The following is an 18,519-nucleotide window of genomic DNA, read 5'->3' on the forward strand; positions in this document are numbered from 1 at the left end:
AGCTATTCCTGCTGTTTATTGGTTTCCATTAGCATAGAATATATTTTTCCATGTGTTTATTTTCAATTTATATGTGTCCTTATAGGTGAAGCGTGTTTCTCATAGGCTACAGGTCATTTCATCTTTTTTTTTTAATCCATTCATCCACTCTATGTCTTTTGATTAGAGATCTTAATCCTTTTATATTCAATGTTATTGTTTATGACTAAGGACCTATTGCTTCCATTTTGTTATTTGCTTTCTGATTGTCTTATGGTTTGTCTTCCTTCTTTCTTTCTTTCCTGTCTTCCTTTCAGTGAAGGTGATTTACTCTGGTGATATGATTTTCTTGACTTTTTATTTTTTATGTATCTGTTGTACATTTTTTTGGTCTGAGGCTATCATCAAGCTTGCAGATACTATCGTACAACCCTTTATTTTAAGCTGATAACAACACTTGCATAAACCAACCAGAAAAATAACTAGTAAAAACTCTGTACTTCATCCCCCTGCTTTTTAACTTTTTGTTGTTTCTATTTATACCTTATTTTACTGTCTATGTCTTGATAAGTGGTTGTAGTTATTATTTTTGTTTCATAATTTAGTCTTTCTACTTAAGAATATTTTATACACCACAGTTACAGTGTTATAATATTCTGTGTTTCCTGTGAACATACTATTACCATTGAGTTTTGTGTCTTCAGATGATTTCTTATTCCTCATGAACTTTCATTTTTTATTGAATAACTTTCTTTAGCATTTCTTATAGGACAGGTCTGGTGTTGATGAAATCCCTCAGCTTGCATTTATTTGCCTGGGAAAGTCTTTATTTCTCCTTCCTGTTTGAAGGATATTTTAACCAGATACACTCTTTAGGACTTTTTAAGTATGACATGCCACTCTCTCCTGGCCTGTAAGGTTTCTGCTGAAAAGTCTGCTGCCAAATGTATTAGAACTCTATTGTATGTTATTTATTTCTTTTCTCTTACTCCTTTAGGATCCTTTATCCTTGACCTTTGGGAGTTCGATTATTAAATGACTTGAGCCAGTATTCTTTGGGTTAAATCTGCTGGTAGTTCTATAATCTTTTGTACTTGGATATTGATATCTTCCCTAGGTTTGGGAAGTTCTTCATTATTATTCCTTTGAATCAACTTTCTACCTCTATCTTTTTCTCTGTCTCCTCTTTAATGCCAATAACTCTTACATTTGCCCTTTTGAGGCTATTTTCTAGATCATGTAGGCATGTTTCATTGTTTTTTGTTCATTTTGTCTCTTGCCTCCTCTGACTGTGTATTTTGAAATGGGTTGTCTTCAAGCTCACTAATTCTTTCTTGGGCTTGCTCAATTCTGCTATTAAAAAACTCTGATGCATTCTTCAGGTTGTCAGTTGCATTTTTCAACTCCAGAGTTTCTTGATTTTTTAAATTATTTCAGTCCTTTGTTAAATGCCTCTGATAGAATTCTAAATTCCTTCTCTGTGTTTTCTTGAATTTTCTCAAGACAACTATTTTGAATTCTCTGTCAGAAAGGTCACTCTGTCTGTTTCCCCGGGATTTGTTTCTGGTGGCTTGTTTAGTTCGTTTGGTGAGTTCATGTTTTCCTGGATGATATTGATGCGTGTGGATGTTTGTCTGTGTCTGGGCATTTAAGCATTGGGTGTTTATTGTATTCTTCACAGTCTGGACTTCTTTGTATTCATTATTTGGAAAGCTTTTCAGGTATTTGAAAGGATTTGGATGTTGCTAAAGATGTATCTGCTTTAGGAAGTACCACAAGCCCAGTAACACTGTGGTTCTTGGCAGACTCTTACTACCTTAATGGTCTTGGATAAGAGCTAGAAGAATTCCCTTAATTACCAGACAGAGACTCTTGTTCTTTCCCCTTACTTTTTCCCAAACAAACAGAGTGTCTCTGTTTGGAGCCACCTGGAACTGGGGATGTGGTGAGAGAAGCACCCCTGTGGACCCCACCCCTGGGACTGCACTGGGTCAGACCTAAACCCAGCACAGCACTGGGTCTTGTCCAAGACCTGCTGTAACCACTCTGGCTACCACTTAAGTTTGTTTAAGGCCATGGGTTTCCATAATCAGCAGGTAGCAAAGCCAGCCAGACTTGTGTCTTTCCCTTTAGGGTGACAAAATCCCCCAGGCCCTGAACAGGTCCAAAGGTGCCATCTGGAAGTCAAAACCTTAGAATTCTACCTGGTGTTCTCTTGTGCTGTGGCTGAGCAGGCACTCAACCTATGAGAAACAGTCCTTCTCCACAAGCAGAGGAGCCTTACTCTGTGCCACTATCAAAGACCCTTGGGGAGTATTGCCAGGCTACCACCAATATTCACTTATGGCCCACGGTCTCTAAGTCAGCTTGTGGTGAATATGCCTACCCTGGCAGTAAAAATATCAAATATTTGCTTTAGCTGCAGATGTAGTCTTTTATGACTTTATATGCAGAAGCATAAAAGAAAGGAAATAAGTCAGTAAAGACAAGGAGACAATACAGAAATTAAGAGAGAAAAAAAACAGCAGATGGCTAATAATATGAGAAATATGAGAAACAGCAACTTGGACAGCAAATAGAAAGTGTCTAGTAGTGGAAAACAACTGGTAACAGGCAAACAATCAACCGTACACCCACGTAAAATTAGGTATCGGCTCCATAAACCTCAAGGTATTATACAGCAGCCATATAGCTAAACAAGGATAATGCTAATGCTAGACCATATGACAGAAACAACTGAAGTCATTCCGCCCATTGTTTTATACTGTTTGTGTCTCCTCATAGAGCATGCATTAGCGTTAGTATGGTAAGGACTGGCATTTGCTATATACATATCTTTTTTTTTTTTTTTTTTTTTGAGACAGAGTATCACTCAGTCAGGCTGGAGTGCAATGGCGTGATATCAGCTCACTGCAACATCCGCCTCCTGGGTTCAAGCAATTCTCCCTTCCTCAGCCTCCCGAGTAGCTGGGATTACAGGTGCCTGCCACCATGCCAGGCTAATTTTTGTATTTTTAGTACAGACAGAGTTTCACCATGTTGCCCAGGCTGGTCTCGAACTCCTGACCTCAGGTGATCTGCCCGCCTCAGCCTCCCAAAGTGTTGGAATTACAGATGTGAGCCACTGTGCCCAGCCTACATATCATTTTTAAAAATATGAGCAAGTTGTAACTAGTTAGAACTTTCTGCTTATCTTCTAAATAAAAACTGTTCTGCTGGTTTTTGCCTGTGATTCCAGAAAATCAAAAATTGTATCATCTTTTTCTCTTTATTTTTATTTGTGTGTGTGTGTAGAACTTCAACTTGTCATTAAATTTACAAATTTACCAGCAAGTTCTTACCTTCCTAGCATGCTTATTAAAAAGATTCCTTACATCTTCTTGGTAGTCTGCTAAAGCAGAAATGGTTTCTGTGATTATTACAGACTCTAATGTAGAAAATAAATAAATAAATAAAACATAGTTTTCTCCTGTTAGCTGTCTGTACCTTCAGTTATAATTTTATTTGCTTGATACATGGAAACAAATTGCAAGCTTTATGATTATAACCATTTATTAAAGTTTGTCTTAAGAAAAAAATCCATAATGTTTTTCAAGTTGTAAACCATGACATTCAGAATATTCTTCTGAAGCATTAAAACTATTTTTCATTAAGACCAAGAAAAATTTTTACCAAAAGAAACAAACTATTATGGGTTTTAATGATACAATTTTTCAACTACAGGGGAGGATATATTTCTTTTTGCTAATGCTACCCTCTAGTGGAATAATGGGCAACAGAAAAGAGCGTGGTTTTGGAGTGCTGAGCGTATCCTTAATTTAACTGCAGAATAGAACATTTGCACAGAAGCCGATTTATGTATATTTTTCTTCAGATGTCCCTGAGCATAAATAAAATTAACTATTGATTATGCTTGTTGGCATTGCATTTCAATACATTTCTCCTCTTGAAATAATGCATTGTGGAAAAACTGTATGCAACTAGCTGCATTTGTAGCCACAATAAAAGATTATAACCCCAAAGTATGTACAACGTGTCATTAAAAGAAATACTACTACAATAACTACGTTAATTTATTCTTCATCCTGTCAATAGAAAATAAAGGGGGAGGAGAAACAATCTTTTCATAGTCTTCAGTCATTGACAGCCTTAGGTGTGTGTCTAGTCAGTTTGTGAATCCACTGTAATTTAAGTTAGAAGGTGAATCCAATTAATACTTCCCAAGCAAATAGAAACTTCATTGTATTCAACACTGTGAACCGTGTTGACATAACTGGAAAAGTATATACATTTTTTTTGTTTGTTTGTTTCTGAAGAATCAAGTTTTCCAAAATGTACCTTGTGACATTAAGGTTTTAAATTTACCCTGAGAGTAATAAAGAATAAAATGTATAAGAACATAACGAGCTCAGTGGAAACTCAGGCATGGAAAAATTGCAGTGTTGGGCTCCTTCCTTTCTAACCTTCAGAAGTTACAATTTAGGGGTGCTACAGGATTTCCACACCTTTAGTTACCACATCCACTCATTAAGTTAACTGACACTCTTGGAAAGAGCACAAAAAAGTGTGAATGCTAATGTTTTACATATTTACCCCCTGCATGGAGCCTCAAGATCAATACCCTTCACAGTCCTCATTATAGAGAACCAAAGCTTCTAGGTTCATTTACTTGTTCAGATTCTAAAGTGCATAATTTATTTTAAAAATCTTTTTCATAGAAGAGATTGTGAATACTATATTTCAAAACAGAAGAAATGGTATCTTTTATTTTTCAGTTTTGTGTACGGTTCAAGTTCTCCTATTGGAGTATGCAGGTTTATTCCTATTGACTACTCAGAACCCAACTCTATGGTTAATATAAAAGGAAGGACTGTTTGATAGTAAGAGATAATTATTCTGACTTCTTTGCAAAAAGAGAAGTTTATGATCTGTTAATTTATGTATTCCCAACCTAATACTGTACAGGAAAATTGTTGTGTCTAAGCAAATATCAAAGAATATGTAGAATTTTTTAAATTTTGTTTTTACTAACAAGTGAGAAAAAGGTGACTTGGAGGGGAAGAACAGATAATTAACAAATTTAAGTTTCAGATCAAATATGTTTGATCCACACTTCCCAAAACACTCTAGGGGGGTAAGGATTATTAAAATATTATAAATAAATAAATCTGCCATATGAATAAGCATTATTTATTGACAAAATATAATATACAATTGTCTATAAAAGATAAGATGATTCAGAAAAAAATGGTTTTGCTTTCAGGGAACTTGATTTATTATTTTAGCTCTGACAAATAAGTAGATTAATTTAGTTAAAGTCACTAGCCTATCTGCGGATCAGTATTTTTACTAGCTTAATGGCAGTTAAACGACACAAAGACAGGGATATCTTTTCCTTGAGTCACAACAGTATCCTCACTGAAGTGCTAAATACCTGATGACAATGGGAAATACCTGATAACTATTTATTTCATGAACTTGACAATGCATGAGTAACAATGTATATATAGCTCCAAATTGGAAAAATAAAATAAGATACATATAAATTGCTCTGAAAAAAATTTAGTAAATTAACATTGTTTTCTGTGTATAAATATATCTATTCTTAAGTGTCATTATTGTAGTGCACTGCAGAGAAAATCTCCTTTTATCGTGTAAAATGGCAACAAAGGATGTTTCTCAGTTTGTAGCTGAAATGTTCTAATCATAGTATTATGTTAAGTATATAAAATAATTTACATAGCTACAAAAACATATAAAGAGCATTTTAAAAAAAAAATCCTTTACTCCTGCTTCACAGAATGTAGCTTTTAAAGAAACTTGTTCTTGTTTTCAAATGTTAAAATGTTACCACTTACCATTAGAAGTTCGAAAAATTCAAGGGTCACTTCAGTCTCCAAAAGGTATGTTTTTGAGGGTGAAAAGCTGTATTCCAGGGGAATGGCCTTCAGTTGATATCCACACATTAATATTGTATGAGAATTCTGACAGTTTCCTCCGAGGTGCCAGTCTGAAGTGAGAGTAATGGAATTGAGAGGATGGAAGGCTGACAGTGGCAAATGAGTTGTGTGATATGAAGAGTGCGAGTCAATCTAGTAACTATATCCCTAACCTGGTTTCAACGGAAGTAATAAACTCCTAATTGTGTTTTACAGGATATGAATGATTATCCTCCTGTCTTTAGTAAACGAATATACAAAGGGATGGTGGCTCCAGATGCAGTCAAGGGTACACCTATCACAACAGTTTATGCTGAAGATGCAGACCCTCCTGTAAGTAGAAGGCATTGATTAACATTCTGAACTGTACTGAGAAAAATCCTTAACACTCATAAATGACCCAATCACAAGACAGCAAAAGTAGTCTCTGTGAATTTCACCCTATTTATTCGTACATTTCATGTTATTTTGCTTATTTCTTCCACAGGTACACAGCGTATTTCAAATGACTATTACTGAACCTAGACAATAAAGAATATGCTTTTTGTTTTTCCAGAATGCACAATGTAGTATTTACTAATTTATCTAACAATGATAAATATAGGTAAAAAGAATTGTCTACATTTGTAAGCTTCACTTAATCTGGATATGTTTTCAATTTATGTATTTTCCATTGTATGCATATATGACTATTTTGTTAGCAAACTCCAAATCAACACATCACATAAAACTTATATTGAATATGTTTATTTTGGTAAATTAAAAAGCTTAAGATTGCTTATAGAAAATAAGTAACAGATTCTTTTATCATGCAGAACTTTACTTATTTTGAGAATTCCAAATTATATTTCAAGGCAAGGTTTTTAATTATTATTAGAGCAGGAGTGATAAAATACCATATAGAATTAATAGTATACATATAAAAATGCTTTCTATAAATACCTTGAGTGTTTTATAAATATTAATTATTATCCTAAGAACTGAATGATGACTTAAATTTTTCTTTGAGTGTGTAGGCTCACACTGTAAGTTGGTGGCTGACAAATTTTACAAAAATACAAATAAAAGTTAAATTAACTATTTTAGAAGAGTAAGAAAATAAAATCCTGAATCTTATAATTTAAAAGTTCTTATAATATAAATAGTATTTCTTTTAATGCTTGTATTTAATTAAAGGTGAATGGCCATCATAACATTTTTCACCTTCAATTTGGACAAGTCTTTATAAACTCTATTGTGACTATAAGGAATCAAAATATACTAATGTTAACATGAAAGTGGTGGGCTTTAATTCAGAAACTCCTTTTCTTAAGTGTGTTAAAATGTCTTTGAAACTGCTCTATTGTGTTTTGGGATATATGATAGTCAAAATTTCATAGACTTGAACCCATCAATAGAGATGGTGAATGTGAAACTGGCAATTTGTCTGCTTTTTAAGCACATTGTAACATGTACAATATACTTTGAAATTAGGAATATGTATTCAATTTTATTCAACATATGTGTTTTTAGCACCAACTATATACTGGTCATTGTGGTAACCAGTTTTTGCTCTCAAGAAACTGAAAATTTTATAGAAAAGACGGAATTGCAAATAGAAACCATAACACTCTGTAATAAATAAGTATAAGCAAACACAATACTCACATACATTTTTTAAAATTTTTCATCAGCACAGAATTTAATATAGAGTTTAACGGCGTTAATGATGAGAGACTAAAAGTAGCGCTATTTTTCACCTACATAGGACAGCCCTCAAAGTCTTCATATAGACAGTAAATTCCTTACTTCCCTTTTGGTACTAATGACTGTGGTGCCTGGCTTGGCATGCAGAGCACAGCCACCAAGGTGCAGAAAGTTGTCTTGGTCTGCTGTCTGTTCTATAAAGAAGATAAATTACTTATCGATAGTATTTATCTAAAGAGAAAGCTCTGTTTTTACACTTTGAAGCCCTTTTAAATAAATTTGCCAGATTTAAATTTCATGTTTCTTTGGAAGAGGTTTTCCGTTTTGCATTCCCAGCAGTAATTTTTAGAGTTTAATAATTGATGTTGGCCTTTCATTAGATAGAAAGTGGATACCAGTCATTCAATTGACATACTGAGTCTATTTACTTCAGTTGAGTATATATTTATTAGACTCAGTTTTCCCCCTTGAAATACCAACAATCTTTTGATATAGCTATGAGCAGAATTGAGGTTTTGAATCGTTGCTGCAAATTGGAACCCTTAAGTGAGCATATTTGCAATTTGGTTGCACCTGCACGAATCCTAAATTAAAGCTCAATTCCAGGAACATTTTTGAAATTACTATATTACATAATTATTTTTTTAAATGTTATGCTTGATTTTTACCCTTATTTTATGCTAGTATTATAAAGACAGAATAATTATTATTCAGCCTTGCCAAGTGTTTTCTACTCTGTTACTGTTATAAATGTTTATTAGTTAGAAGAAAATAGTTTCAATTTCATGTTCTTCAGGGATCTTGTGCCACTACCTGGGGCTGTAAGTATCTATCTTAACACTGTAGGTTTATTTGATAGTCTCTCTTCCGAACTAGAATGTAAGGTCCTTGAGGGCAGGAATCAAAATTTATTTCAGTTTGTATTCCCATGTCTAACTCTAAGCCTGCTACTTACTAGTCTGCCAGGAAACATTTGTTGAGTAATAGGTGAATACATAAATGGTTATTCTGTATTCTTCAGGATTGACAAAATGTGCCAGATTTTCAGAAATTTAGTTTTATACTACCCTAGAAAAAATTCTTAATATCTCCAAGACTTAGTTTGGCCATTTAAGGGCTATGAGAATTAAATGATTGATGTATATACATGCTCAACCAGGCTTCTGAGCCGCATATATTAGGTATTACTATTATTAAGCAATAATAATTTTCATTTATAGAGGTTGGCCACATCGTTTTCAAGGCATCCTCTTTCTTTTGAATGAAGTGAGAACCACTCATTTTAAACTATAAAATGACACCACCGAAACTTTTTGAACTATCAGAGAAACTAGAAAAACTCTGAAAGCCAGAGAGACCGTTGTTATTGAATACAAATTAAGAATTATAAAATACATGTTTTGCAAAACCGAAGTGCTCCAGAGGGAGGAAAAACATATTCCAGGAACTTTTCCCCCTACTGAATTAAAGCTGAGAGGATCTGTTTTTTCTACCTTGCTTTTGTGACAGCATTGACATTATGTAGTTCACATGGGACATGGATAGTGAATGACTGATCATTTTGGAAATTAAAAATGACTAACCTATTATTTCTTTTCACCACAGATGTCTCATTCCCAAATTTGACAAAAAAAAAACTGCAGGTGTAATATTTATTTGCATAGTTTTGTTCTTTTTGAAACTGCTTTTATGAGGAGATTTGGGGGAACAGGGTTAAATGGTGACAGAATAGTGTCCTTTGTGAGTATGTGAACATGGAATAATTGGGATAAATAAATAGGGTTTATGTTTCATCTTCACTTCATCTCCAAGAAGTGAAGCATTATTCATACCATTCCTTACATTTGATATATTTTAGGAATTTATAAGGTTCTTATTTAAAGTAGGGTAGTAATTGGAACATGTTTAATATGAGCAATTTTGCCCAACTTTCATATATATGCATTGTGAGAATTATGTAGACATTTAAGACTTCTTTTTTCAGGCTTTGATACTGATTTATGAAATAAATATGCTCCATAAAACTTCTTACAATTTTTAATAGTTATGGACTTTAAAATGAGTTCCCAAATACTTAGTATTCTCACTATACTTTTTCAGACAGTATACATATAAAGATGAAATCATTGCAACTGTGAAGTATTTTATTTCCCTCTGTTGAGATTTTGAGAGCTATTGTAGCCTTTCAGAGTTTAGATGAGCTACCTGAGGAATTATTTGCAAAGGGGTTTTAACACCCATCTGTCAAGGGTACTTTTGTTGATTTGTAGAGAATAAAAAAAAAAAAAATGGCCAGTTCTTCTTTTCTATAATGTATATATGTTTTATTAAAATGTCATGATGTTACCCAGCATGCTATGTAATTATGGACATCTCCCAATGCTTAACCCTCCAAATAGTCATTCTGTTACAATCTATTTGTGGAGAGTGTTAACAGTAGAAAGAAAGTCATCTTTATCTGTAATTTGCTGCTTGCTTGGTTTCGTGCGCCATAGTTAAAACTCTTCAGGACCAAGAGTGTTATAAAAATGTATTTTTCTTTCCAGATAATATCGTTTTTCTGTATCATTCTCAATTGATATCACTACTGATCTATTTTTCATGACTCACCACATACTGGCTTGTGTTATTCTATATTGATTTAGGTTATTGCTAGCAATGTAGCAGAAACTCTGATTTTTAAGATCAGCAGCTACTAACTATGATTTCTCACCCAGGAGCATGAGGAGGGAATATACACAGCTCAGTGTTGTTGTTGCTTTTTTTCCCCTTAACATCAAAGCTGTTAGGGAAATAATCAAGAACTACTTTTACTGTGAATGTCAGCTTGTGAAAATTGACATGATATAGTCCCAGCCTGACTCCCATTGGTCTCAAATACTTAATTAGAAAGAAGGCACACCGTGAAACAGTTGGGGCTTGATCTTTAAAACGGCAATGGAATAGAATTAGATTTGAAAGTGTAAATGAGTATAAAAGGGAAGGGAATTATAAAAGGGAAGGGAATTATATTTCCTAGGCATAATAATTTGTGGTGCCTTAATTATATTTCCTAGGCATATTTACAACAGCTATTTATATTTTCCATATTTAAACCTATGTATGACATACAACACTCCTTTTATATTCTGACCCATCCACTCTTAACCTCTTCATTTGCTGTATCTCTTAGTTAATTATGTCTTCAATTTATTGATGATATACACTTTGTAAGTTCTTAATGAAAAATGATTATATTATTAATAATACTTGAAATTAATATTAGAATTAATAATTCAGATGTAAATAATGCTCTTTTAATTTAGAAACTGTCATACTTACCAGAGCTAAAGGGCATTTTTTCTTTTGTTATAAATGGAAATGTGGGTAAAATGTGTTTGTTTCATCCTTTACAAAAGTGTCCTTCAGATCCCATAATGTATTACTAAATAAAATTAAATCTAGCCTGAAAAATCTCCATACTCATATACTTACCAGGTAAACAAACTAAAAGCTAACTTTAGTAGCACGTTTCCCTGTAACAACAGCTTAGTCCCAGCCAATCCCAGTAGCTATACTTTAACCACTCACAGAGGGCCAACTGTTTAAACTTTGTTTAAATAAGGCAAATGCTGAGCTGTAACCAATGCAGCTGTTTCTGTCTCTCAGTTTTGGTTTTTCCACATCACATTTATTTCCCCATAGATGTTTGACCTTGCAACAGTGCCAAAGTCTCTATGAATTTTCTTTGATTCTAAGGGCTGATTTGCAAATCATTTTTTTTTCTTTTCTCAATTAAACTCTTAAATTTGTCTAAAGTTTTTCTTTTAACAGTATCAATAATTTACATATTTTGGGGGTAGGGAGTAAGAATATACCTCACAGAATCTGGGTCCCAATATACTTTAAACAAGACAGGTTTCCAAGAAAATTGAGTGAAATATAATAGGCTTTCTCTGGGACTGGCCCACAGACCTCCTTTATGGCTTAAATGATATTCTTTATTCTGAATGTCTTGCCAGAGGAAATGGAAACAGACCCTCTGAAAGGGTATCATGGCTTCTCATGACCTGGATTCTTGGCCTTAACACCCTGTAAGTTAAGCCACTCATAATTCCTGGTCTTATCTTTGTCCTCTTTGCAATTCGTTCATTTTCTTGCATGGTGACTATGTTTGGACGGTTGCCCTACAATCAAACACAGACCTAACACAGCCTAGACACTGTGTCACAGCCTGACATATGAGGTCAATTTTAGGACAAATTAAATTTGATATTATTTCACAAAATCTATGTGCAACTATCTATAGAATGATAAAAATTGGCACCCACACCCTCCCCCATCCCCTCGGCTTCAGGTGTGGAGGATGGAGGCTGAAAGAGCTGTACCGTGGGGCTGGCAGAAACCTTATCTGTTGCTCAGTTATCAAACTAAGGAGTACATGAAACCTAACTCTGAAAGGAGGCTAGAGGCAGATGGCAGCGTGAGGCTAAGGTTGTCTTCACACAGATCAGCAACTCCATGAGGAGGACCCTATAGATGATAGGTATTGAGTTGCCGCAGCTAGTTTGATCTGATGTGGGGATGATGTGGTTGCATTTAAAGGGCCTGGGATGGATCAGGCAGAAAATATCAGACTAAGAGCTTAAAAAAGAAATGTGAACACAGGAGTTACCTGAATTGAGGTTCAAACTCTGAGAGTAAATCCATTCTCCAAGAATAAAAACATAATCAGGTAAGAGACAAACCTGGAAATAGACTCTCAGAATTTGGGGATACGTCAGGGACTGATTAGTGGAAAGAGCCAGAGAAAGTAAAGACCGACAAGATGGAAAGGAAATCTGCTAGTGATGCAGTACAGGTGAAAAGAAATTTTCAATAGAGAGAAGGAAATGAATGGTGAAAAACTTTGCAGACAGGGCAAGGACAATGAAATTTAAATGAAGGACCATAGTTCTGTTGATTAGGAACCCATGGGCGGCCTTCATGGTAAATGGCCTCTGGTCTCCTGATGCTGCCTTCTTAGTCTTTTAAGTTTCATATGTCTGAGTCATTTGGGGATATGACATTTATTTATAACTCACCTTTTTGTTTTTAACTGTGTAAGTGCATTTTCATTCTTTGAAGAATTAGTCACGTACATTTTCTTTAAAAATAATTTATGGTGCCTTAATTATATTTCCTAGGCATATTTACAACAGCTTTTTATATTTTCCATGTTTAAACCTATGTATGACGTACAACACTCCTTTTATATTCTGACCCATCCACTCTTAAGCTCTTCATTTGCTGCATCTCTTAATTATGTCTTCAATTTATTGAAGATATACACTTTTTAAGTTCTTATATGACACTTTTTTTTTACTTACGCTTGTAAAACTTGAAAGACTACTAGAGTCTTGGGTCAATTTTTTTTTTCCCTTTAAAGCTATATAGACGATGTTTCACTGTTTTTTATTATTTAATAAATTATAAAATGTGAAGCCAAATTAATTTTTCTTCATTTTTCAATATTTTACCTTTATCTGCTTATAAAAATCTCCATTTTTATATCAAAGTTTTTTACTAGTACATATTTAGATATTCTTTCTTTGTATGAATTGTGTCTGGTGTATGATGGCCCCTCATATGCAAATTTATATAGTTTACCAGCTCAACAAAATTTTAAATGGTTTCAAGAGTGTGGGCTCAGGAGCAAGAATGTCTGGTTTCAACTTCAGAAACTCCCACTGACTAGCCCTGTAGCCTTGGTCAAGACACTTAATTCACTGTAACCCTCAGTTCTGGCATCTGGAAAACGAGAACAAAAATAGCACAATTAAAACTTTATACCCCGTGAACAGCCACTCCTTATGTCCTCTTTCCCTTAGCCCCTGACAACCACCTTTGCTTCTCTAAGTTTGACTGTTTTAGATATCTCATGTAAACGCAATCATGCGGTATTGGTCCTATGACTGGCTTAGTTCATAATGTCCTCAAGATTCCTGCACATTGTTACAAATGGCAGTACTTCCTTCTTTTTAAAGCTGAGTAATGTTCACTTGTATGCATATACCACATTTTCGTCATCCATTCATCTATCAATGAACATTTAGGCTGTTTCCACATCTTGGATATTCTGAATAATGCTTCAGCACACATGAGAGTACAGATAGATATCTCTTCAAGATCCTGATTTCAGATCTTTTGAATAAATTCCTAAAAGTGGAACTGCTGGATCATATGGTAGTTATATTTGTAATTTTTTGAGGAAACCCCATACTGTTTCTCACATTGACAGTGCCATTTTACATTTCCAGCAACAATGCACAAGTGTAGCAATTTCTCCACATTCCTGCTTTTTTTAAAATATTTTTTTAAATAATAGCAATCCTACAAGGCATGAGGTGATATCTGATTGTAGTTTTGACTTTTATTTCCCTGATGACTAATGATGTTGAGCACGTTTTTATGTACTGTTGGCCATTTGCATGTCATTTTTTTTAAGTGTTTGTTCAAATCCTTTACCCATTTCTTAATTGAGTTATTTGTCGTTTGTTTTTCTGGTATTGTTTTAAGGATCTGCTTTCCAACATTGTGACTACAGTTAACAATACTGTGTGATACACTTAAAAAATTTGTTTAGAGAGTATATTTCATGTGTTCTAAAAACAAAAGAAATATTTTATAGGGTTGCTCTGAGGTTGAAATGATGTAATTTATGTGAAACAGTTGGTGCCTATCATATAGTAAATAATATATATTAACTATCATTTTTTTATGTTTACTCTGACCTTTTTTATGCTTTAAGTCTATGAGATCTGTCATCCATATTAATATTTTGTGATCTGCTTCCTTCTCTTTGTGCTTCTCCCCTGCATTCTGGAAAATCCTGTAAAGGTCAGAGGTCCAGGAACCGAGCATAAGTTGTAGAGAAGAAGGGGGTGGCATAAGGTACTGGGGAGTCAGGAAGGTGCTGTACCTCTGAAACATGACCATGAAAATTTTTTCCCTGCTTGATCTTTTCTCGGGGTGTGTTTATAATCTAAGGACTGGACCTGAGTATTCTGTTTCGAAGTTTCCCTTTGACTAGACTACCATGGTAGCTAAATGCTACAGCTTGTTTGGCTTCACACCTGGCTGTTTCACTCATCATGATAATGCAGAGCGCGCCACCCCATCCTCTCTCCAACCCCACCCCAAGCCATCTTTACTACAGAGTCAAGTAAGTTAAAAGCATTCAAGATAATGCAATTGTCAGGAACATTATCTGTCACATTAGGAACTTTCTAACGTATCACAGAGATTCCTATACAACTGTGATCATTAGTTACTGTGAAGTACCCTGTGAACTTCTGGCACGGCAGGATTTGATTAACACATAGCAAAAAGAATGAAGTGTAAGAACTTAGTGCTCAGTGAAAACAGTGAGAAAAAGAAAGCAATACCATTACACATTTTTTTTTAAGCACACAGTAGCATCTATAGGTTTTCCTACAAAAATAATTCTTAGTAAACACCACCAAAATCTCACTGTTCTACAATGGCAAAGATCAATATTTTTATTTATGGGTCTGTGAGGCAGCTAGGAATTGGCTGACTTTGACTGGGCTCATGTCTATTCCACATACCTCTTTCTGCAGGGACGCATGGCTAACCAGGCCTGCTTTTCACGTGATAAGAACAGAATCCTAAGAGAACTTGCCTAACCACATGATGACATGTAAAGACGGCTCCCATGTTACAGTTCTTCATGCCTATTGACCAAAGCGAGTCACATGGCCTAGCCCAAAAAATCAGTAGAACAGGAAGTGGAAGAAAGGGAAGGGGATATTTGCTAAACTATAATAAAATGTACCATAAATGGTCTACTTAAAAGATACTCCTTAAATGTATTAAAAAGATTGCCACTGGTGGCAAAGAGAGATAAGAAAAGAAGGTATGAAAATAAAAGGAGAGAAAGAAATGAATAAACAAATATGCCTTGACGACCCATCAATGATAATGTTTCATAAACTATAGATTATATTTAACTCAAATATGTGCCCTTGAGATCCAAACAATAAAAATTCCTCAAGATTTACTATATGTTTGTGCATTGAATATTATTTAAAGAGCTTCTATTATATAAGAGATGCTAGATTTAGCAATAAGGGAAAACTGTCACGGTTCCAAGCCTCAGTATTTCAAACTTAAAAGGATAAAAGTTAAGTCAATCAAATAAGGCCAGCCGCGGTTGCTCACGGCTATAATCCCAGCACTTTGGGAGGCCCAGAGTGGGAGGTCAGGAGATCGAGACCATCCTGACTAACACGGTGAAACCCCGTCTCTACTAAACATTACAAAAAACTAGCCGGACCTGGTGGTAGGCGCCTGTAGTCCCAGCTACTCTGGAGGCTGAGGCAGGAGAACGGCTGAACCTAGGAGGCGGAGCTTGCAGTGAGCGGAGATCTTGCCACTGCACTCCAGTCTGGGGAACGCAGCGAGACGCCGCCTCAAAAAAAAAAAAAAAAAAAAAAAAAAGTTAAAAAAAAAAAAAGAGAAAAGTACTTAGAAATGTTTAGGGTTCTGTGAAATCAGATAAGAGGGAGCATGATTGTATCTAGAGAGTCAAGGCAGGTTCTAGAAGTGATTCTGAACTGAGATCTAAAGGTTATGCCAAGACAAAGTAACGTAACAAAAGAATCCGGCCCTGAAATATGAGGAAGAACAGTAAGTTTCAAAAATCCAGGGCCATTTTGTTTTTCAGGAGGATGGAGAGGGAAACCTAGTTGGATCCTGCTTAATCTGGTAGATTGTGAAGATAGTATTAAGAATCGTTTTATCCCAAGAAAAATGGAAGGGCTTTAAGGCATAGAATATGGGGTCACTAATTACTAGCTCAGGTAAGATTCATCTCTTAAGTTCCTTTGACTACATGAATTTTTTGTATTAGGAAAGTCTGAAGGTGTGCCAAATGACAATTTCATAAACTTAACTGTGTTTAAAAAAATACATTTTACAAGGAATGTGTTATTTGATGCCTTTAAGGGTCGAGTTATAATTACCTTTGAAAAGCACATTTCCCAAAACATTTAGTGGTAAATAGCCTTAAAGCAAATATTTTTTACAATCTTTAATAGCTGTGTCAATATCCTATCTATAGAAACTGAAATATACAAACACCTTATATGAAGTGTCAGACTGCATAAGGAACTTGCCAACATATTGATCATTCCAGATGTTAAAAACAGGGAAGAGGGAGGAAGAAGTAAAAAAAGCACATTACTTTCTTAGTGGTTACATGAGGAGTTTGGCCTGCTGTTCCTTTTTTTTTTTTTTCTATTTTCTCCTTTAAGGACACCTTGACATCCAGTTAAATTCACTGAAATATGACTAAGTCACATGCCTGCAAAAAAAAAATATATATATATATATATAGTGTGTGTGTATATATATAATACACGAGTTAAACACAAACACCAACACTAGTGACATTAGTCAATAATTTTCATAAACTCTACAGATGTTCACCAAACCTAACGTGTGTATATATATGTATATACATCTACAGATGTTCACCAAACCTAACGTGTGTATATGTATATCTACATATATGTATATGTGTATACGTTGTATGTATATATACATTGTATGTATATATACGTTGTATGTATATATATGTTATATGCATATATGTGTATATATACGTATATACACACACATATGTATACACACATACATACATATATATATATATGTATATACACACACACCAAAAAACCACTTTGTAGTAATTCCTTTATAGTAATTCCTGATGTTAAATCATACTTGGGAGATTTTGTGAATTGCATTGTTACAAAATAAATCAGAGTAGTTGCTTCAAAGACTTTGGGAAAAATAATTTTGCAAACCCTGTCGGGGTAAAATTTTTGTGTTCTTGAAAACAAATTACTTAATGTTTGTTTTTAATGATAATAGTAAGTTTAGTATTCCCTGATACAATGTGATGGCTATAATTATGAAGAAATTATGAAGGAAACGATGTGAGCCTGAATAAGTAATTTCTTGATAATTATGTTTTTAAGAAAAATGACTAAATCAAGATGTCTTCTGATATTAAGGACCTAATTACTTGGGTCCATTATATTCTCATTGAAATTCTCTAAGTTTTCAAGTTTGAAACATCCTTCATACAGGTATGCAATTACCTTCTGTAGTAATTAATTATATTCTCACTATAATTAAGCCGAAACATATTGTGTTTAACACACTATAAGAATAGAAATCAAAAGTAGAAAACATGCTGAATAATGAAGAAAATAATTGAAATCTTATTATTCTATTTTCTTGGTGTAAATTTATATTTATTCTTCTATATTAATTATTCCCACCGTATTATTGTGTAGAATTATATCACATTTTGATTTTAAAAATCTGACGTGAGCATCATCAATGCAGGATTTGTCTGCCATGTATTATTCATATTAATACAGATATAAGTAAATATTCATATTCATAATTATTGAATTCTACACAATTCAAATTTAGCAGATAAAAGGACATCACAAAGCTGATATAATTCCTTTCATATTTTGGAAACCGCATAATATTTAAATGTTACCTCCTACCCCCAATCATATTTAGAAATATACCTAAGTCATGAACCAAAAAAAATTGATTCCTTCATAACAGATGTCATAAATCATGTTCTTCCTGAGTGCCGTTAGGTTTGGTGAACATCTGTAGAGTTTATGAAAAGTATTGACTGATATCACTAGTGTTGGTGTTTGTGTTTAACTCATAAAAATTATATTGTACAGTAGTTAATTAACTTCTTTAAACCTTGTATCCATATAGGAATAAGAAGACCTATTTCGCTGGATTACTGTTTGGGCTTAATGGAGAATGTGCTTATGTGAAGCACATTGATATTAGTTAAGTTTTCCTCTTCTTTCTCCTCACTTCCAGAGTGATG

The 18,519-nt window shown here is 34.1% G+C and overlaps 1 protein-coding gene across 16 annotated transcripts in view; it reads left to right on the forward strand.

Annotated features, from left to right (window-relative positions):
* PCDH15 (protocadherin related 15) overlaps window positions 1-18,519 on the forward strand; it is a 1,828,063-nt gene that overhangs the window by 1,635,560 nt on the left and 173,984 nt on the right. For all 16 annotated transcript variants that reach the window (XM_025396095.1, XM_025396103.1, XM_025396104.1 and 13 more), the window contains one exon: window positions 6,135-6,251. In XM_025396095.1, the coding sequence (XP_025251880.1) occupies window positions 6,135-6,251 (117 nt within the window). The remainder of the gene's footprint in view (window positions 1-6,134; window positions 6,252-18,519) is intronic.

This window comes from Theropithecus gelada, chromosome 9, assembly GCF_003255815.1.
Source record: "Theropithecus gelada isolate Dixy chromosome 9, Tgel_1.0, whole genome shotgun sequence".
Classification (NCBI taxonomy): Eukaryota; Metazoa; Chordata; class Mammalia; order Primates; family Cercopithecidae; genus Theropithecus; species Theropithecus gelada.